This window comes from Ictalurus furcatus, chromosome 5, assembly GCF_023375685.1.
Source record: "Ictalurus furcatus strain D&B chromosome 5, Billie_1.0, whole genome shotgun sequence".
Taxonomy (NCBI): Eukaryota; Metazoa; Chordata; class Actinopteri; order Siluriformes; family Ictaluridae; genus Ictalurus; species Ictalurus furcatus.
In genome coordinates this window covers 28,607,019-28,629,828 of record NC_071259.1, presented here as the reverse complement: position 1 = coordinate 28,629,828, position 22,810 = coordinate 28,607,019, and the positions used below count along the sequence as shown (strand labels likewise).

Sequence of the window (22,810 nt, the reverse complement as noted above, 5' to 3'; positions counted from 1 at the left end):
ACTAAGGATGCATCTATACAGTTACTGGCATCATTCTAATATCCAATATCCAATATGCTTATTTACTCATACTTGTATTATGTGTACTATGTGATATAAGTCTAGTGTATGTTGTCATGCTAATGCAAGACGAAACGAAATGGCCACAATCTGTATTACTGATGGCAATCAAAAAAAATCAGCCTGCAAACTGTGCTCTGTGAAAATATCAAGAGGAGGAACTACAGCATTGCTAGCAGTACACATCAGCAACCAACACTGCAGCAAAGCTAGATAGGGAGGAAAAATGTCTGCAGACAATGCTTTTTCGTTTCAGTATTGGCATTGGCGAGTAGCAATATGTACTCAGTCTTGGAAAAACTGGTATTTATGCATCCCTAATTAGTACTATTAAATGCCTTGTCCAAAACAAAAAGCTGTTTGGAAGGTTTGCAAGAAAGAGGTGAGCAACCCAGAAAATGCAGTACCTAAACTTCACCAATTGTCACTAAAACTACTTCTGGCATGTGGTCTAATCAAAACTGCACACCATCGGTATGTTGTACTAAATGGAAGCTGTGAAAACCCTGAAACCCGTTGTGAAATATGGTGGAGGACATCGTTTTGGGGCTGTTTTACAGTCGATTGTCCAGAGGCTCTTAGGAAGATTGATAGCATCATAATTTCTGCTAAGTATCTAAATATTTAATCTTTGAACAGGATGATGACCCAAACACCCATCCAGATAAACACAGAAATGGCTGCAGAAATACAAAATCAATGTTGTGCAAAGGCTATCTGAGTCTCCTGAGTTCTGAGTTCATGTCTAATATCTCACTGAAATGTTAGTGATTTCTAAAAGGTTTCAACAAGACAGCAAAGAAGCTTTTGATGTAGAATTTTTTTTTTTTTTCCCTGCATAATTTGGAACAGGAATTTCATTTGCACTGTGATGTGCTCTCTCTCTCTCGCTCTCTCGCTCTCTCTCTGTGTGTTTTATCTATTTCTCCTATGTCAAAAAGTCACTCTGGCTGCATCAGGGCACTATTCTTTTAGCCACTTGGGCTACATATAGCCCGCGACCACCATCACCCTGCTTTGAACTATCATTTTCTCTTTATTTGTGTGAGTTCCTGCACATCCTAAAAGAAGGTTCTGGAGATGTTTGGTGTGGGTCCAGTCCATCAGACCCTGATCACAGCATCTCCAGCAACATTGCTCACCAGTAGTGAGGATACGCCACCATGCAAAATGACAACGCAACATCTTCTGAAGAGCATCAATCTCTTAGTATGGAGGCTGTTCTGTCTGATTGAAAATGTCCCTCTGATTGAAAATCTTTTCCGCGGTTCTCCTTTTCATCAGTTCCCAAGTGATGCAATAGAAAAGCATTCGCCCTATTGTCAGGAGATTTGGAGTTTCCAATCTGATAATTCAACAACCACCCGAGATCCTGACAATTCCACACCCAACTGAGATCCTAACAACTCCACAGCCACCCAAGATCCGGACAGTTCAACAACCACCCAAGATCCTGACAGTTCAACAACCACCCAAGATCCTGACAATTCCACAGCCAACTGAGATCCTAACAACTCCACAGCCACCCAAGATCCGGAAAGTTCAACAACCACCCAAGATCCTGACAGTTCAACAACCACCCAAGATCCTGACAATTCCACAGCCAACTGAGATCCTAAAAACTCCACAGCCACCCAAGATCCGGACAGTTCAACAACCACCCAAGATCCTGACAGTTCAACAACCACCCAAGATCCTGACAATTCCACAGCCAACTGAGATCCTAACAACTCCACAGCCACCCAAGATCCAGACAGTTCAACAACCACCCGAGATCCTGACAATTCCACAGCCAACTGAGATCCTGACAATTCAACAACCACCCGAGATCCTGACAATTCCACAGCTACCTTAGATCCTGACTATTCCACAGCCAACCAAGATCCTGACAATTACACATCCAACGAGATCCTGACAATTCAACAACCACCTGAGATCCTGACAATTCCACAGCCACCTGAGATCCTGACAATTCAACATCCACTCAAGATCCTGACAATTCCACAGCCACCTGAGATCCTGACAATTCAACATCCACCCGAGATCCTGACAATTCCACAGCCAATGAGATCCTGACAATTCAACAACCACCTGAGATCCTGACAATTCCACAGCTACCTTAGATCCTGACTATTCCACAGCCAACCAAGATCCTGACAATTGCACAGCCAACGAGATCCTGACAATTCAACAACCACCCAAGATCCTGACAATTCCACAGCTACCTTAGATCCTGACTATTCCACAGCCACCTGAGATCCTGACAATTCCACAGCCAACGAGATCCTGACAATTTAACAACCACCTGAGATCCTGACAATTCCACAGCCACCTGAGATCCTGACAATTCAACATCCACTCGAGATCCTGACAATTCCACAGCCACCCAAGATCCTGACCGTTACGTTAGTTAGAAAATTGTCAGATTGTCTTATTTATTGCCATTTAAACATTTAAAGATAAATGTTGTCTTTTTGTCTAACTGGAATTTTGTGTAACTGGACCTTCACAAATTTTGTTCTGAATACACCTCATCTATATAAACCTCTACCTGATAGGCTTCCTGATCCTGCATGGAAAAAAAAAAGTGCATTTTTAAGGCCACATCTGTATTTTTTATTTCTATTTTTCTATACTACTGTCATTTGCAAACCAAATTTCATTGCACTTGCACGATTGAAGAATTCTATTCTGTTAAAAGCTATTTCCATTCTCTGATGGCACCTCAAGAAACGTAGTTGACTTCCTCTGGTCTGTTTTCACAACAGATCTGCATCTCTGTGTATTTGACATTCACTACAGTGCTCGACTCTATAAATAAGCACTTCATTAAATGCTCAGACCTGTTCTGCATCAGAGCTCTGCTGTGCTCTGTAGCTCAGCTTGCAGCCATCAAAGGCGATAAATCAATCTTTAAATGGTTAACTCAGTAGAGTCCTAAGGACAACGAGCTCCACTCACACTTGCCTCCTGCAGTAACCTTGGAGATGGACACTAGCACAAGTGTGTGAATGTGGATTTTTTCTTTTTTTTTTGTCTAATACAGTCCTCAAAATCTAATGTTACCTAAGGTTTTGTTGTTGTTTTTTTAAACATAACATGTTGTCATGGTGATGTGCTTTTCTCAGCATTGGCACAAGTGGACAAATCTTCAGCTTAACTCTGCTTCAGTCAATATCAGGATACAGATTTAGACATTCTATTCGACAATGGATATTTAGTAACTTCTGTAAGCAAAATGCTAGTATGGAAAATAAGTGTGTGTAATGCCAGGAAATTATTTTTATGGTGGTAATGAAGTGATGGGAATGCAGCGTCTTAAAGCAGCACGGCATTTTCATGCCTTGAATTATAAACTCACTCTGAACTTTATAGTATTAATTATAGTATTATTTATAGTAACTTTTTATGTATTATAAATAAATTATTTTGTGTACAGGTTTTTTCTGCACTCATTTCTGTGGCCATGTTTAAACTGTTAATATTAGCACTGGTTATGTTGAACATGGCAGCCGATTGTTATTGTGTCATAAAATATAAGACCCAATCAGGCTCCGGTATGCAAATTCAGCCCATGCAAAACAAGTGTCACAGTTCCCCCTTCATATTACAGTTCCCATGGTAGTGAACGGTGTGTGTTTGTTTTGATTTATGTTCTAGTCCTGTCTCTGCACCCGTCCTATTATTGGTTTGTTGACCGATTGTGTTCACCTGTTCTGTGTTTATTTCCATTTCTATGCTTTTGTGCAAATGTCTCAATGTGAAATCTTAGTGTAGTTGTTGTCATTAAGTTCAAGCCTTATTTTACATGTGAAGGAAATGTTCATTATGTCCTTTTACTATTGAGTCATATTTAAAATTTGGAATGAATATACTTCTGTCTTGTACAACTTCCTTACAAATTTTTCTGTCTTGAAGACTTTCCTGTGTTGGAAAACTTTTTACCTTTAACAGCTTTACCTCTGACTGTTACAAATAATTGACACTGGAGACTCCTTCCACAACACTAAACGTCTCCCTTATACCAAGAATCACCATATCAACAATTACACACTTTTAAAATCTTTGTATGTGGAGCATCCACCCTAGTAGTCCCTGTGAATTAGCTGATACCATAGAAACAATAAAAATAGAATTAATATAGACCTGTGATTTGCCTTGCAGATGGAACGACTTTCAGTGCCGCAGTTATAGAAAATTAATCAATATAGAAAAATTCAGAATCAAGAATTCTACAGCGCTATGGTATAGCATATTATATCGTGTGTGTGTGTATATAACCTGTTATCGCCACATTCCTTGTTGATGTTGTTAGAGCCTGACAGGCACCATGTTTCCTCCATGGTACCATCAAATGTTTGTAATAGATGCTGACAATGTATTCTAGCTAATTTGTCTCTTGCTGTTGGAAAAATGTTTTCCTGCTCTCTTTGTTATGAAAAACACTAATTAGATTCAGTGCTACTGCTGATTCAAGCCAATTCAATCTAGATCCAATGCAATTGGAGTTAGAGGATGGATCTTGCTGAGCTGGCAGGAAGAGCCATCGACACATCGATTCGACGATGCCATTGTTACGATCTTTGATCACCAGAGATATGACATGATGCAGCCATATTTGTTGTAACGGAGAGTAAACAGTAAACAGTTGTGGTTCGCATTCAAGCTCATTCCTCCACCCCCCGCAGAGCTGAAACACCTGGAGCCGTCGCTTCATTTGCACTAATCAAAGCTAATACGCTCAATTAGCAGAGTACACATTAACAATCTGGGCCGAAACGCTAGCGAGGCGGTGTACCTATTCTTCATTCTCCTCCCTCAGACGTGTGCCCAGGGGCATCTGCCCTGAAATATTAGCACGCAGACTCCTGCGGAGGAGAGGAAGCCGGATGGCTGTTTCAGATGATTGTACGCATATTTAATTCTTTCTTTGTCTCATTGCAAAGTACTATTCAGACAGGATACGATTTCTGGATATATGTCTGTTAAGTAATGTTACTTGTGGATGTCTGTAGTGATTACGATAGATTCATTTAATACAAACTGATTGTTTCGACCTTTATTATGTTATAGGGCAGTGGTCACCAAACCTCTTCCTTGAGATCTACTTTCCTGCAGGTTTCATGTCCAACCAATATCTATCACACCTGTTTTAGTTCATCAAGAACTTCTTAAGGCAGGTCAGGTGGGCACAATTATGGTTGGAGCCTTCAGGAAGGGAGATCTCCAGGAACAAGGTTGGTGACCACTGTTATAGGGCAAGTTGTAGGCTGTACTAGGAACTCAAGAACTGAACCACTGGAAGCATGGCTTCTCTGTCCTTTTCTCTGCCATGTTGCCATTTATGTCGCTTGTTCTAAGTTTTAAACCATTTGTTTAAACCAAACCTCTTTTCCCATCGAATATTTACCAACATGTCTATTTGGATGGGATATGCACAATATGTCCAAAACTTTGTGGACACCTAACCATCACACCCATATGTGCTTTTTGAACAGTCCGTTCCAGATTCAGTCCCCACTTGAATGTTATAATAACCTTCACACTTCTGAGAAAGCTTTCCACTAGATTTTGGAGTGTGGCTGAAGGGATTAGTGAGGTCAGGCACTGATGTTGGGTGAGGAGGCCTGGAGTGCATTTGGTGTTCCAGTTCATCCCAAAGGTGTTCAGTGGGGTTGAGGTCAGGGCTCTGTGCAGGACACTTGAGTTCTTCCATTTCATCCTTGACAAACCATGTCTTCATGGACCTCACATTGTGCACAGGGGCACTGTCATGCTGAAACATGTCTGGGCCTCTTAGTTCCAGTGAAGGGAAAGTATAATGCTACAGCATACAAAGACATCCTGTACAATTGTGTACTTTCAACTTTATGGCGACGGTTTGGAGAAGAACCACATATGGGTGGGTCAGGTGTCCACAAACTTTTGGCCATATAGTGTATATTGTTCTGAGTTCTGGAGTCATTTCTACAGATCCTTCAATAGAAGGTAAATGATGGGAATGTGCAGTCCATAAATATGACTAAAATCCTAGAGATGCACTAGTGATGACCACTAATTCCACTACCCCACCTCCCCATGAAAAACAAATCCAGTCTGAATAGAGTGTTAGACATCCATCTCTTCCAGACTTCCCAATCTTTCTCACTGCAAACTACACACACTCTGTGTGGATTCCTCTCCCTCTGTCTGTCTCTCTTTCCTCCCTCCTCCCTCAGTTTTACCTACTCACCTTGTTAGCCTTTTAATTAGCAGGAACTGTTCATTGCAAGTCCCTTAAGCGCTGCCTCAGCGTTTTTCCTTCAGAGTTCATGTTGCTCGATCGATAGCCAAGCATGTGTGAGGCCCAGACGCTCCATAAAATTCTTTACTCTACAAAGCAAACGGGAGGCAGGAGAAGCTAGCGTTTGATGCACCAGAGTCCTTTCTCTTTGCCTGCTTTATTTATCCTACTTTTTTTAATCCTGCAGCAAGCCTTTCTTCAAAAAAAGAAAGTCATTCCATTCAGGGAAGGACAGAAAGTAAAGGGGAAACACAAATCAAATCAGAAATTTGGCGACTATTCACAGGATCCTATTTTTTTGCTTACTCCAGCTTTTACTTTTTTCCTGCTTTGATTTAACAATGCAGCGACGGTACTTAGCATTTAGATGACATGTTTCAGGAGAGGAGCTATAGATCAGGCAGGCTGTGTGCAGGGTTTTGCCGAGAGCACAATGCTCCTCGAGCAGACAGACAGCTGGAACACACTAACCGTCCACCGAGCCAACATGCACTGCCAACACGGCTGTTAATAACAATGTAGGGAGCCAGTCAGCTTGGATCTAATGCCAGTCTGTGGCTCAAGGGGGTCATTGGCATACAAGCAAGTACAGTGAGCCCAAATAGCCTTGACTTGCCAAAGATACTAAAGTCATCTATGAGAAACTCCAGGGATCTTAATTGCTTGGGAAGTTGGAAGTGTCCTTAAACTTGATGCTTAAATAAGAATGAAAACTTTAGCAACTTATGGCCGAGGCAATCTAAGGCCAAGGATAATGTGAACGTGAAATATACGTATACAATGGTAGCATTTACAGAATAAGTGAAATTATAGCATTGTCCATCATACAGAGTTCTGAAATAGGATTCTTTTTTGCATGTATCTCAACCACAAGTTAAACTTCTAGGATTTTAAATATCTCCCAAAAGTGAAAAGGGAGGAAATCACATTTCAAGATTTCATTCCGACTGCAGTGCAGGAGCATTGTGGACATTCTGACAGCCGTTATCTGATTACAAACTGAATTGATTAGGTTCGTGTCTGTTGCTAGGATTTAAGCATCTTTAGGCAGACGGACTGTTTTTACCACCACATTTGTTAAACTGGCTGCTTATGCAACATGATCTTTGCAGGAAGATTTGGTGAGAAATATATTTATGCGTTCTTAAAGCTGTCAAAGTTTGTTCTAGGCAGAAAAACCTCATTTGGACCGAATCCTGATTGTTTTTCATTTTTGTGGTTGTTTGCATTAATTCAGCCACAGCATCATCTGACAGGTTTTCCCAGATCACTGCACATCTCTGATTTGTTCCTGGGTGCAAAACATGGCCAATGACTAAAAATGACTAGGGGTCCACTAATATGGGATGCTGATATTCGATATTTATCAACTGCCAATGCCACTGATGCCCAGATATACCTCATTTTAGAACATTTTGAGACTGGCTCCCAATCCACCCAGATTAGCTTTATTTTATTAACATTTTAGCGTTACAGACCAACCATAAAAGTATTTATTTATTTTATTTAAGTTTTCGCCAAATTGGATAACTAGTTAAGAAGATAGATAACAATTCTGTCACTTAAATGAGATTCCTTATATAAGATGTAAGATAAATAATAACGACAGAAAATGTACAAATTTGAGTTTAACGTTCGCCTCACACCTCCAGGGTCGGGGGTTCGATTCCCACCGTGGCCCTGTGTGTGCGGAGTTTGCATGTTCTCCCCGTGCTGCGGGGGTTTCCTCCGGGTACTCCGGTTTCCTCCCCCAGTCCAAAGACATGCATGGTAGGCTGATTGGCATGTCCAAAGTGTCCGTAGTGTATGAATGTGTATGTGATTGTGCCCTGCGATGGACTGGCACCCTGTCCAGGGTGTACCCTGCCTTGTCCCCGATGCTCCCTGGGATAGGCTCCAGGTTCTCCTGTGACCCTGAAAAGGATAAGCGGTATAGAAGATGGATGGATAGGATTGTCGATTTATTTATTTATTTATTTATTTATTTATTCATTCATTCATTCATTCATTCATTCATTCATTCATTTAACAATTATTTGTTCAAGATATTATTGTTAAGATATGTTTAAGATATTATTGTTTCCATGAATTGCGTAACAATAGCAGACTTCTCAGAGATGGGATTTAAAGTCAGTTTTGACAAAAAAGAAAAGTGCGATATTAAAAGTTCGCTCCTATTTACATAGGGAGCATGAGCTTATGACGGAAATCCTCTTAAGCGTGTAGGAAATCCAGTTCAGGTGTAGCATTCAAATATTGTTTTTATTTATGTAAACCCTACACAAAGCCTCTTAGAGTCTTTCGGTGTTATTATAATTTAATGTATTCTCTGATAGAGCTAAAGTTTTCTGTAGTCTAAACGAGTCCTAAATGTTTTCTTTTTCTCGTATTTTAGCCACTGCCCAAGGAGCCATCTTAAAGGATATCAGCTCAGAGGAGGTGAGGACATCTGCACTTGCATCAAAGTGATTTCTTCTTCTACATGTTTTTTTTTTTTCTTGGTAATGAAACAGATAAATGTAATACAAATCATTACAGACTCTAAACAGCACTTAGTAGCTTGTAAAAGAATTCTAATAAAATTTCGAACTGAAAATAATCTGTTCAATTGACACCAGCTAATTTGTTGACTTTGTTTCTTTCTGAATTTTATGCTCACAACACAGATGTTTCAGCTGGCTGGCTGTAAAATGTGTGATTGCTTACATCAAGATCAAATCAAGACTAATAATTAGACCGCAGCTCGTGTTTACAGTGAGTGATTTATCTGAAGCCGTAACAAGCCTAGAGGGATAAATAAATAAATAAATAAAAATCGCAAAAAAAAAAAAATTGCATTGGAAATGAAAACATAACTGGTTTCTTCCACTATCACTTCCTAATTGGTGGTTAAGGACTCAGTCCAAAACAATGTGTGAGCTAGCTGAACTGTATCTACGTGCACCCATACACCAAAGATGTCTACTAATACATTCATTATAATTAACAGTGTTTATTAATGAATGAGTTCTAAACAGATTTAAATACAAATACTTTGTCATTTTTAGCACATCGCATGCCAATGGAGAAAAATGAAACGCAGTTCCTTCAGGAACCTACCATGCAACATGTAGTAGACATATATACATATATATAATATATATATATATATATATATATATATATATATATATATATATATATATATATATATATATGTGTTAATATATATATTAACGAGGACTAAAAGACAACAATAAATACAGACAATAAATACAGATAACAATACCATAAGGTACACAGAATCACACAAAATTTAACAAGTCACATAATTAGGAAATATATGAAATACATATAAAGTGTGGCAGCAGTGGGGAGGCGATACATCTAGTTTTTAATAAACTGGTGTAATGTACTGTATGAACCTTTTATCAGTACTAAGTGAAATATATAGTTATTGCACATAGTAATGTATTAATAATATTGCACTTATTGAGTGAGATAAATGTAACACCATGGAACGTTCGCACGAGGGTTTGTCACTCGGTGATGTCAGTGTCAATGGCTGCGCAGTAGGCATTGTTCAGATACACGTTTGCGTATCTTATGTACATTTGGAGGATTAAAAACAGCATCTATTAGAAGGCATGTCAAAGCCAGCCAGAACTTCCCTTTCTGTGTGGTTTCCGAGTCAAACAGTAAAACGTTTAGCATGAAGAGTAACGTTAAACAGACTGACGAGCTCGGTATCGCTTTCAAACTTGATGCCTTCGACGTTATTGGCGTCATGATCATGACATGACCATACATTAGACAAATATTTACTAATCTAGAAAATCTAGAAGACTGGTACACAAAGGCCACTTTCTGCTAGGTTTAAATGGTTTTTAAAATTCAAACATGTACTGGGATAGGAAAACGGTTAGCGTTAGTACTCAATGACGGTCTAGAGTAGTACATAAGTGTGCAATTTGAGACATGACGTTAGTTTTTGTATTCATTTGGGGACACAGTCTGACATGTGCTGTACTACCTCCACGATTTACATTGGTATTGCAGCACAGTGACACTTTGCATTCATTTCTCAAGACGTGCACAAGTGGTGCGCCGAATGACCACAGGATACATGTGGCAGCCATCTTTTGTAAATGTTTGTGTATTTAACAGCAAGTACAAATTGGTCTAAAGGATTCTTTGTAATGGGTGTGTGAGTGTGTATGTGATTGTGCCCTGCGACGGACTGGCACCCTGTCCAGGGTGTACCCCGCCTTGTGCCCGATGCTCCCTGGGATAGGCTCCAGGTTCCCCGTGACCCTGAAAAGGAGTAAGTGGTAGAAGATGGATGGATGGATGGATGGATGGATTCTTTGTAAAACCCTAAAACAGAGAGTTTCCTGATCAGACAGGGTTGTAATGAACATTTGTTGAATGTACAAAGCGGTTAAATAGATTTGAGCAGAATGAGACAACATGGAGGATGATTACCGATATGAAATAAATTCCGAATATCATACCAATTATAATCATTAGTAGTAATCAGAATTCCTTAGGTCTTTTCTAAAGCCCTAGAGGGTTCTAAGGCTTCCTCTTTAAAAGCGAAAATATTTTTATTGTTCAGTTTTCAGTTTCAACTTTGTTGGCAATAAAACGGCTCTCCTCTGCCAGCTCACTCACTGTTGTAAGCACACGCTGGAGTACAGCTACAGAGACCAAAGCAAAGCAGAAATAAAGTTGAATTCTTATCATTTATCCAGCCGATATTGCTCAGGCAGGCCTGATTAAGCTGTCTTAGACAGGAGCCACAGGCTCAGCAGCAGGGCTAGAGCGGGATTAGAGGGCACGCGTGGGCCATAGCTACAATGGCAATCCACAGATGAAGGAGGAGATGACCATTCAGGACGTGACCGGCAGCCTCAACGCTCTTGGCTGCTCGCAGAGTAGCGGCTCAATCTCAGTAGTCACACACACACACACACCCTTCACAGGCATCCCCTTTAGAATCAGCCTCAGAGGAGGAAATGAAACACGGCTGTATTTAATAAGATATATTTACACTCCAGCTGTTGTTTGTCACTCCTTGCTTCATGCCGATCCCTCTGGGAGTTTGCTGGATGGGAAACGGTGTGTTAGCTTCGGAGGGAGAAATAGAGGTGACGTTGGGACATGACGTGGGTTTATATGCGGCCTTAAAGCAATTAGTACCTGTCAATCAAGGTGAAGTGCAGCTGTTATGGTTCGGTCTTATTTGACAGTAATTGCTATTATTTGCATAAGGATTTTTAATGCTTTTCTCAGGATGGGTAACAAGGATGGTTGTCTATGTTTCGACAGCTTCGGTTTCTCATTTCCGGGATTAGTCGGCTACACTGCAGTCTGATTGGTGCAAACGAATCAAAGATGTTTCAACTTTCAACTATGACGAGATACTTAATTGGCATGATGATGTTTTAATAATATCTACTCTGCTACACGGACACCACCATGTCAGGGTTACTGTTGTGATAAGAATGATCCACTACACAAATCATATCTGATCAGCAGTTGGTCCCATTTCAATGATAACAAGTTGTGCATAGGAATATTCATTAATCTTATACCTACAAAATGCACCTGTATGGTAGGTTTACATGATAGAATGCCAGTTAGTTCTTGTACAAGATAAACTAGCAGCTTAGTCTATAGCCCAAACAACATGATGTACAGGCAGTTACAAATTTACTCTGTCAGATGTTTGGACTATTTCATGCATTATTAAAAAATGATGTGGGGGGAAAAAAATAGATATAGCACTGCGTGTACGAGTTGTGTTGAAGCCCATGGCAGTGCTTTCTGCATTTCCAGTTTGATGCAGCCTCATCATCAGAGGACTTATCTCTCCCATTCGACAGAGAGAAAACCACATGAATCACAGGCAATTACAGACAAACAGGAAGAAATGGGGGAAGTGGAGAAATCATAAATATTTATTTGTGAAAGGAGGGTTGGAACTTATGAAATTCTGCGAAATTATATTTAAGCCTATTAAAGATTCATTTGGTCAGTGAATTTTACAAATTCCCATGCTGAATTATTTATTTAAGTGGCAAAACGTGTTATGGAGACTGTTAGTCTCATTCCACTGACTGTAGCTGAATTATAGATTCTCAAGCTGATGTGGGACGTTGGATAATGAGAAACTGTGGGATTAGGCTGGAGACATGCCAGCTCATTTTATGAGAGCAAACAGAAATCGGTGCGCACAGATATGAAAATCATATGAAGTAAGTCATGCAAAAATGTGCGCGTATCACATTTGTATCCTCCGCTGTATCTTTTAATATAAATCTGAAAAAATTCTATTCTAGACTCCAACCATCGAGCTTACGCCTCCCGTTCCTTGCTGTAAAATATGACGCACGAGGCGTGATGGAATTTTATTGCGAACCACATGAAAACAAAATAAGCGAGAAGATCAATGAGAATGCAAATGCGAGCCAAGAAGAAAAAAAAAAAAGACATGAAGCAGAACACTGCATGCTGCCCGTTTCTCTCCGTCTCCTTTGATCATAACACGCGGTGTTTTTTTTCCTGCTGCGCTCACGCTCTTTCTTTCTCTGCATGCAGGTCTATTGACATTCACGTGAACATTGCAGACCAGAAGACATTCATCAGACCAGCACATCTTGTCCATCCTCGCACCCCGGAGCTAAAACAAGACCCCCCACCACCACCACCAACAACAACAATAACCACCACCAACAACCACCCACCAGTCTCTTCCACCTCCTCGATTCTTACAGGAGCCTGACTCTTTGGACATGAACAGTCAAGCACCTCCAGGAGGACATTCAGTGTTCTCCTTGCCAGTTTATGATGAGATCATTGTAAAACCCATCCATCTGAGATTCGGCAAAAGAAGCACATTGCTTCATGTATCTGAACATGCAGAACAAGCGTGTAGGAGTATAATACAGTCCTGTTTGGGATGTTGGATGCTTCACCGACCGCTCTTGATGACTAACTTCAGACTCTTTCTCCACCCCAGAGACGATCCTGTCTTAAAGACGGGAAGTGTTTTGTGTTTTGGACATCAAGTGTATCTCGTAAAGTAAACCACAAGAATGAAATAGGATGAAATATCATCAAGCAGCTGAGGCGACTCATTCCTTCGCCGTGTAGACTTCTTGACCTCTTTCCCCTGTTAATGAAAACAGGAAGTCTTTGATCGTGTTGATCTTACTGTCTGGTATTTTCAAGTGTAAAAGACTTTCCAGCTGCATCCTGCTTTCTTGCGTCCCTTCACTCTTTGCTTTCAAGGGTCTGTCTACATAGGATCGGGTATATTCTTTTGACGAACGCGCCATTTTGCCTGTGTGGCAACCTGCAATGACACGTGAGATGAATCCTTTGAGCTAGCTAGGATAATAAAGGATGTGTATGTGTGCATGCGTGCATCGCAGGGCCACGTGTGCCGACGGGGGTCAGATCGCATAAGTGTTCTGTTGTTTGAACATCCATCATGTAGATTTCTATGCTTCCAGTGTCCAAGGAGCGAGAAACATGTTTGCCTCTTATTTCTCTTAGCTTATTGTTCATTTTGGTGGCCTGGAAAAATGAAAAGCCACACCAGAGAGTGTTTATGTTTAAAAGGAAGTTACATGACGGACATAAGGATTGTACGCAGCAGGGTCTAGCAAGCATAGAAAAACAGGCGGGAAAGAAAATGGCCACTTTCAGTGAACAGTAGGTTAGTAATTTATCAGTCTGGAGGGGTAGGCAGAGCTCCCTCGGTTGTGAATTTTAATGGTGTTTTATGGATCCTAATAAAGTCTGTTATGCTTCTGGCAAATATGCAGAGCACAACATCCCTCGCTTCCAATTACTGAGAAACTCAAGGAGAGTCTTCAGCCATTCATCATGCTGTACTGTTACCAGAAATGGAGAAAATCTTTGTCTTTCTCTCTCTCTCTCTCTCTCATCTCTTTTTCCGTCTATGGTCTTTATGTCCAGATACCCGAGAGATGTGACAAGTGAGTCTGTTCTCACAAGAGCATTTAAAACTGAGCAAAACCACAAGCACTTTTGTGAAGGAGGACAGAATACTGCAAAGATAAAAATGCGATTTTACATGTAAATATATTTAAATCATAGCCAAATCTGAATGTTCGAATGGTCTATTAAAACAGTCTTCCTGTACACATCTGGCAAATCGCGAAAAAGTAGGAAATTCAGAAAATTAACTAATTCTGTGCACTAACACAGCCTCTTTTTGTTTTTGTGTTTTTGGAGAAGAAAGTGGTGGTGAAGCAAACAAAGCTCTCTTTTTACCTGTCAATCCACATCCCTATCCTCACCTGTGGTCATGAAAGAATAATGTTGGGAGTAGCAGAAATGAGGTTTATCCGCAGGGTTGCTCGACTTAGTCTCTAAGACAGGATGGGGAATGAATGGATGGTATATTTAACGAACTTTAGCAAGAGAACAGAAGAAACTGAAAGTTCAAAAAAAAAAAAATCATAATCCAATTTCACTTTGAAACATTGCCATGCGATTTATTTCACGCATTTCTTTTTAAGACTTTTTAAAGCTTTTGTTTCTACAATTTTGTTTTTGTTTTTTTTTTGCTACAAGTTTCATCTCATATACTATATACCGAATTGGACACTGGTTTAAAGAAAGGAGGGTTGGCTTTTCACTGCTTTTTTTTGTTTGTTTTTTTTTTTTTTTTAACTTTTCACAGGCTTTTCACTGCAATTGAAACTCACCTTGCTGTAAGTGTGCACTCTCACTTACAACCTGATCCATTAATAGATAACTACTGTATTAAACATGGACCTATTAAACAGGTCCCATTTAGACCTAGTATTAAAGTGCAATCCATGTCTGGATATCTTATTTAAAGAATGAATGCTCAAATTTTTCTGTTTGCATTATCTCATTTCATGTGCAAAACTGGTGAACTGCTGGGACGTGAACCACCGTTGTAAAGTGTCATAGTTTCACTGAAATTAACTGAGATGAAACATGGCAGGTGTAGGATGACCAGAGATGATCAGGGTGTCCAGCTAGCACCGAATTTATCTCTGCTGAAGAGAGGGTCATCCTTGTTATCTGTCTGGGAGCAACGAGTTGTTGAGGTTTTTTTTCCATGTAAGATAAATGAATGGCATACTTCAAAACGAGCAGCCATATGTTCAGCTTCATCTGCTAAAGCTGTAGCCTGCAGGGTTTTTGATATAATCTGAAGACCTTAATATGAACCCACTGTAGGGATTGTATTCACACCTGGCTGAGCCTCCCTGTGATCCAATCACAACGTGAGCCAGACTACCTGCAGACATGGTGCTTTCTCATCTGATCATATAGGGATGCCTGTGCATTTTTATGTGCTTCATTTTATACAGATAAGAGCACATTTTAATGCAATAGGTCCCACAGATCGTCAATTTATCATTCATCAGTAGCCAACAGGCAACTCTATTAAAGGCCCAAGAGACCGCAGTGCTATTTCATTCTGACACAGCCATCCATTCCTGTGTCATCTTGCTGTCATATTTATGTACATATTTACTCATCGTAAGCACTACTTGGAGATACGGAATCAATAGCACTGCAACATCAATCTGTGAGCCGGACAGTGGAATGCAGGTCTCGTTATAGCTGATCTCTGGATCTTTGCTGCGTCTTCATATGAGCCCATGTGCTTTAGGGACTCTTTATGTGCTTTGGGGACTCTAGACTTATCTGTCAAACCATAATGCTTCAAGCAGGCACATTTAAAAAAAAAAAACAAAAAAAAAACACACACACACACACACACACGGCTTAAAGTTCATCAGAACAGAGCTGGCTTCCAAGGCAATGACGGAATCATATGGGAGTGGAAAAAGAAGAGTAGCTTGACACATGCAGACATCTCATGAGGGCAGGGGGTGAGTACAGATATGCGAGACTGCTTTTTAAGGACTATTCTAGTGTTTTGTTTTTTTTTAAATGCATCTGTCCACCAGATCTGTAGCATATGAGCACTATCCACATATACGTTTTTTTGTTGTTGTTGTTGTTGTTTTGTTTTTTGTTTTTTTCGAGATTTCCCCATAAATAAGAGAAAAAAAAAGTAAACCCAGTTGACTTGAAACACACCTATAATGGAAGTCTAGGGGCACTTGTTAAATCCGTAAACATTCAAACACATGATGATATAAATTTAAAGATACGGTCATTAAATTTTAACACTAGAGCAACATATTTCTGCCAAAATATGTAATATATAAAAATGCGTTTGCATAAATGACATAACCACTGCACTTAGACTTTCTCTTCCAACAGGTTTTCAGTTCATTTAACACTACAGAGAAAAAAAAAATGTGTTGAAATTCTTGTCCATGAGGTGGTCTCGCTAATTGTTGAACTGTAGTGGGTTTTGATTACAGCGAGAAAGCATTTCGAACCTGAATCGACCCAAACACAGGAAGTAAAACAAACATGACACGTGTTTTGCAGATCGAGCTAAGTTCTGTGGAAATGTGATGTATTCTGGAAATTTGGACTGACAAACAAAAAGAATAAATAAACAGTGGATGCGATATAAAAACAAAACGTAAACTAGTAATTTCTGGAATTATCTAGTAATATATTGAGTGCAGCCCCATGTTCTTCATGCTTGGGTGATTTGTGAAAGGTTCTTTTATTTTTTTTTCCCATCATCGTTTTTCTGACCAGTGAGTTGAGGTCATAAGTTTACATACAGCGAGCAGAATCTGCAATTTTTTAAAAAAAAATGTTAATTAGTACTGCCCTGATTAAGCTTCTGTTATGATTTCACATAACAGATGTTTACATATAGTTACATATATTATTTTGTCTGTTGGGAAACATGTAAATATCTTATGTAGCTTCTGAAAGGCAGTCCTAAATGAAAAAATACACCGATCATCCTGTTCAAAAGTTTACACCCCCCTGGCTCTTAATGTATCGTGTTACCTTCTTGAGCATCGGTGAATGTTTGCGCCTTTTGTAATAGTCGTGTAGGAGTCCCTCAGTTGTCCTCGGTGTGAAAAGATGGGTCTCAAAATCATGAAGCCGCTGTTGGAAAGGGATCAAATATGCAGAAGATGCTGGAAAAGCATAGAATGTGCAGCACCTGGAGGATTTTTTTTTTTGAAGAACAGTGTCTAGTTTAACTGCTCAGGATAAACAAGGGACTCGCGAACAACTCTCACAAAACATAGACACAGGTAACGACACAGTATTAAGAATCGAGCGTGTGTAAACTTTTGAACTGGTTCATTTGTGTTAATTCAGTTATTATTGTGTCTTGTGGACTATATGTAAACATCTGTTATGTGAAATCGTTTATTCAGTGCAGAACTAAATAAACAACAAAATGCAATTGTTATGATCCCTCTTTTTTTTTTAATTGTTTTTCATTATTAACATTTTGCAGATTCTGTAAGGTGAATGTAAACTTATGACCTCAACTGTACATCCTGCAGCTAGTTTTTTTTTTTTTTCGGGGGGGGGGGTTGGCGGTTTAATTATGCGCAGCGAGAAACTAAATAGCAAATGAGCCAAAAGTTTCAGATTCAGGAAGTAAGTAACTTCAATAACTTAAGTAAGAATCAAAGGTGAAGCTTACTGATGGAGCCTTTGTTCGGCACAGAGGATTACTCACTATAACAGCCTCTGCCTCTTTCTTTCTCTCTCAGATAGCCTCACAGGGATTGCTGACCTATAAGAGTACTCACTGGCCCATGGGATGTGTGTATGTCAAAGGACAGCCATTTGCCTTTAAGCACACGCGCACACACACACACACACACACACACAAACACACACACACGGATATGCTGCTGTTGCTCGTGCAGAGAATGAAACTCGACAAACACTCGCAAAACAAGGCATGACAGACATGCAGCATTTAGGGATCATACAGTTATCAAATATTATCTACTGTTTTAACTAAGTGTGGACAAGTCAAATGTATGCTCCAATAGGTTACCCAGTCCTGTGTTTTGCTGCCCGGAAATCTGACTAGGATAAATAGCAACAAATAACATAATTACACTCAACAGTATGACAAGCTAATTATATTCATTTACAAGAAGCAAAAAATACACTTGAAAATAAGTGAATACTTGAAACCCAGAGAGCGATGAGTTTATGTAGCCAAAATCTTTATCCTCTCCTGATCATTTCTCTGCTGCTGAAGCATCATGTTTGTGCCATTAACAAAAAGGCAGAACGTCTTTGGCTTACATTTTGGCTATGAACTGTGGCGATCTCTCATCACACCTAAAGACATGATTGGAGTCTGAGGAGTGCCATGTTGTGCTAGCATGTGTTGCACTGTACTGTATTTTGCTCAGTTTTGTCCCTTTTTCCACATGCCTTGGTATTTCTGATTCTGTAAATATTGCATCCATTCAAGCTCATTAATAGTTCTACAAACAGCCAAAGTTCATGTGCATAGTGCAACATCACACAGAGAACTCTATGAAGCAGTTGGTGTTGTGTTTAAAGGAACCTTTCAAATTAAATGGTTTTTTTTTTGGGAAAGTCCATAGACAGTAGAGTTTTTCTTTATCCGGTCATTGGACTAGTGAAGTAAAACAAACACTGGTGAGCATAATATCAACAGATTGCTGAATGTTCTTGTCTGGTAGGCAACTGCGAAGGAAACCCTGACAGCCTGAACAAGTAATCCGTTAGTCCCAGGTGCTCAGGCTAGCGATTTGTCCACCCCTATTAACTGATTTAACTGAGGCATGTTTCGATAATTCCACAAACATAACTGTTAAATAATAAAGGACATTCAGGTATGAAAGAAATGTTACGGAAAACGCATTGGTCACGCCACCACACCGCGTAAGCACAGCTGAATAAGGAACACCATCACAGTGAATAAACAAACCCACCGGCCAACCTACACCTAGCATGAGCACAGTAAATCATTCCATTGTCTAGAAATTCAATATTAACTTGTCCATTGCAGTGGATTGTCAAGTCAGTGATATTTCCACCATGGCCAAACATTTTTTTAATGCTTGACTATAACACCCAAATGTGCTTTTTTGAACATCCAGTTCCAGATTTAGTCCCCCTTTGCTGTTATAATTACCTCCACTCTTCTAGGAAGGCTTTCCACTAGATTTTGTAGCATGGCTGTGGGGATTTGTGTTCATTCAGATACAAGAGCATTAGTGAGGTCAGGTACTGATGTCAGGTGAGGAGGCCAGGAGTGTAGTCGGCATTACACTTCATCCCAAAGGTGTTCATTGGGGTTGAGATCAGGGATCTGTGCAGGATCCTCAAGTTCTTCCACTCCAACCTTGACAAACCATGTCTTCATATGCCTTGCTTTGTGCACAGGAGCACTGTCATGCTGGAACAGATTTAGTTCCAGTGAAGGGAAATCATAATTCATAATAAGGTTTGGGCTAGATAGTAGTAGAGAGTGACACATTATTGTACATGCACACAATTTAGCTTAACAGCTGTTATTGTTACATTGAGCACTCGGACTCTTAAGCTGACTCTTAAGCACACTGATTTTTAATAGTCCTTTGCGACTGTTGCTTGTCAGACTGTACAGACATGATCCCCGTTGTAAGCCTTGTCGCACTTTAGGATCTCAGTTGTCATTAATGTCAGACTGTACGACAGTCAAGACGCAAAAAACAGACTCGTACGGAGTAGGAGAAGCCACACTACAGGACTGTGCCTCAAATCTTCTAACCCTGCCACAAACTAGCAATCAAAGGCTACAGATTTGGGCCTAGGATTATAGGAATCTTTTAGAAGGCTCAAAATTTGTCTTAGACTTCAAACCAAATCGTGGCAAAAATCGTAGCGTGTGAACCCAGCTTTAGTTGGTGCTACGATTTTTGCCACGATTTGGTTTGAAATCTAAGACAAATTTTGAGCCTCCTAAAAGGAGGGGCCCTCACAGCCCCGAATGCTTCGGTACCTATTTCCAGATGGCAGGAGGGTGAAGAGTTTGTGTGAGGGGTGTCTGGGGTCATCCACAATGCTGGTGGCTATGCGGTTGCAGCGTGTGGAGTAAATGTCTATGATGGAGGTAAGAGGGACCCCGATGATCTTCTCAGCTGTCCTCACTATCCACTGCAGGGTCTTGCGATCTGATACGGTGCAATTTCCGAACCACGCAGTGATGCAGCTGCTCAGGATGCTCTCAATAGTTCCTCTGTAGAATGTTGTGAGGATGAGGGGTGGGAGATGGTCATTTTTCAGACTTCTCAGAAAGTAGAGACGCTGCTGACCTTTCTTGGTTATGGAGCTGGTGTTGAGGGACCGAGTGAGGTTCTCCACCAGGTGAACACCAAGGAATTTGGTGCTCTTGACGATCTCCATGGAGGAGCCATCGATGTTAAGCAGAGAGTGGCTGCTCCATGTTCTTCTGGAGCCAACAACCATCTCTTGTGTTTTGTCCACATTCAGAGACAGAATGTTGGCTCTGCACCAGTCTGTTAGCCACTGCACCTCATTTCTGTATGCTGATTCATCGTTCTTGCTGATGAGACCCACCACAGTCGTGTCACCGGCTTCAAAACCGGTTTGGAGGGTCTGCCAAGTGGTCTGTATGCTGGGATTAACATAACAGAGATGTGGTCTGAGTACCCAAGGTGAGGGCGTTCACCCCTCTCATTGCACAGTTCACATGTTGATGGAATTTAGGGAGTACTGATTTGAGATTCACATGTTTGAAATCTCCAGCAAAGATAAACAGTCCATTCAGTCCAGGTGTGCGTTCTGTAGTTTGCGAATAGCCCCATACAGTTCGTAGAGCGCCTTCTTAGCATTAGCGCTCGGGGGAATGTACAGACCCAGCCGTGCTAGGCTAAATACAAACCCAGAGCTGGCCGGCTAGGGTTTGTTTTTAGCCTAGCGTGGACCTCCACCCTCTTGCCGCGCTTCCGCTTCCTCACACACCGCTCACCCCAGCTGCTTACATCAGGCAACGCCAAGGACCGGAGGCCTGGTCCACGCAGCAAGCCGAGATCGCGTAGCTTCTCCAGCAGATCATCATGCAGGTTGCTCATTGCATGATTTCTGTACTTTAGCAGTGTCTGGTGATGGTAGAACATGAACACAGCTGGCTCTAATGTCCATGTGCTGTAAAAAAGTATCAGGCTAAGAAATAAACATAGCACCATATTGGATCCGGAGAGGCCGCTGCGTGCTACTGCAACCAAGACAACCACAAATGGCTTGTAATACGGAGAGACAGCAAGTCTTGCTCTCTGTGCAACTACTGTAACAGTACCATAATGTGAATTCTCAGTTAAACTAATTTATTTTTGATCATCAGATCTCCAAAGCTGGCAAACAAAAGCTGATGTTCTAGGTCATGGCACAACTGCAGCTCAATTTCCTCCCTTAAATTTGTACCTGTGCACCTTGCCCCATTACACATTTGAAAAACTACAGTTGATTTAAAACAATCATAAAGCTCCAAACCCACAGGGTAGCCTGTTTAGATATACAGTGCCAGTCCTTACTGAATTTATCAGTGAGAAGAATTTCTCTTCATTGTGCAGTTTTCACCTGCTAACTACACTTCTCTACTAGAGTAGGATTGAGTTGCCTCAGGATACCTCTCAAAATGTGTTTGTCTGAATGTATTGACACTGTGTTTAATGTTGTTTGTCCCCTCCAGGGTATGCAGCTGTCTTTGTACCACAATGCCAATTTGGATTGTTCCATGTGGCTCGATTACTTTCCCTCTCCTTCGCCAGTCCTATTTCAGTGCCATCTCCCAGCAGCCTCAGAAACCGAGATGAAAAAGTACTCGTCTTTTGATAATAATTTGTCAAAGTAAGCTATTTGAACAGGAGGGATTTTTTTTTCATTATCTTTGAAATAGCAAATTGGATAAGAGCAAAGAATTAAACTGGTTGTGTGTGTGTGTGTGTGTGTGTGCGTGTGTGTGTGTTTGTGCGCGCCTGCCTGTTTGGAGAGATATAAAAAAATTCACAAGAATCCAGAACTGTTCTCTTCAATTCATGCCTTCATTTGTACCCCTGTAAAGGGAAAGGGAAGCATGGGACATGAAAAGGAAAGGCAATGTCAACACACACTACATCGCAACTGATTACACACTGAGAAAACTGTTTGATATCAAGAAGCTGTAAACAAATGTGTCGGGGGAAAAGTTGCCACTTTCTCTTCCTCTGTGAATTGCTACAGGAATGTCCTTCAATTTTCTCAGAGTTATATAGCAGACAACAGCACCATAGCATACATTAGACCAATGGGCATTGATTTTTTTTGGCTGTTCCTAAAGATCAGTAGATATAGAAGATGTTAAAATGGCAGGATGAAAAAAAATGAAACTAAGATAAATCATGTCATTTCCACCTTCAATGTGACATTACAGTGTATAAAAATTAAGTGTAAAACAATCTGAAACATTTTAGGGAAAAATATGGAAAATGAAAAAAGTTACGATAACCTGGTGGCATAAGTGTGCAAAACCTTTTTATAAAT

The 22,810-nt window shown here is 40.5% G+C and overlaps 1 protein-coding gene across 1 annotated transcript in view; it reads left to right on the top strand.

Annotated features, from left to right (window-relative positions):
- The window catches only part of tafa5l (TAFA chemokine like family member 5, like), an 82,124-nt gene extending 67,667 nt beyond the window's left edge, over positions 1–14,457 (top strand). The window contains exons 5-6 of the mRNA XM_053625639.1: positions 8,739–8,782; positions 12,926–14,457. Coding sequence (XP_053481614.1) covers positions 8,739–8,762 — 24 coding nt within the window. The 3' untranslated portion in view covers positions 8,763–8,782; positions 12,926–14,457. The remainder of the gene's footprint in view (positions 1–8,738; positions 8,783–12,925) is intronic.
- The last annotated feature ends 8,353 nt before the right edge of the window (positions 14,458–22,810 follow it).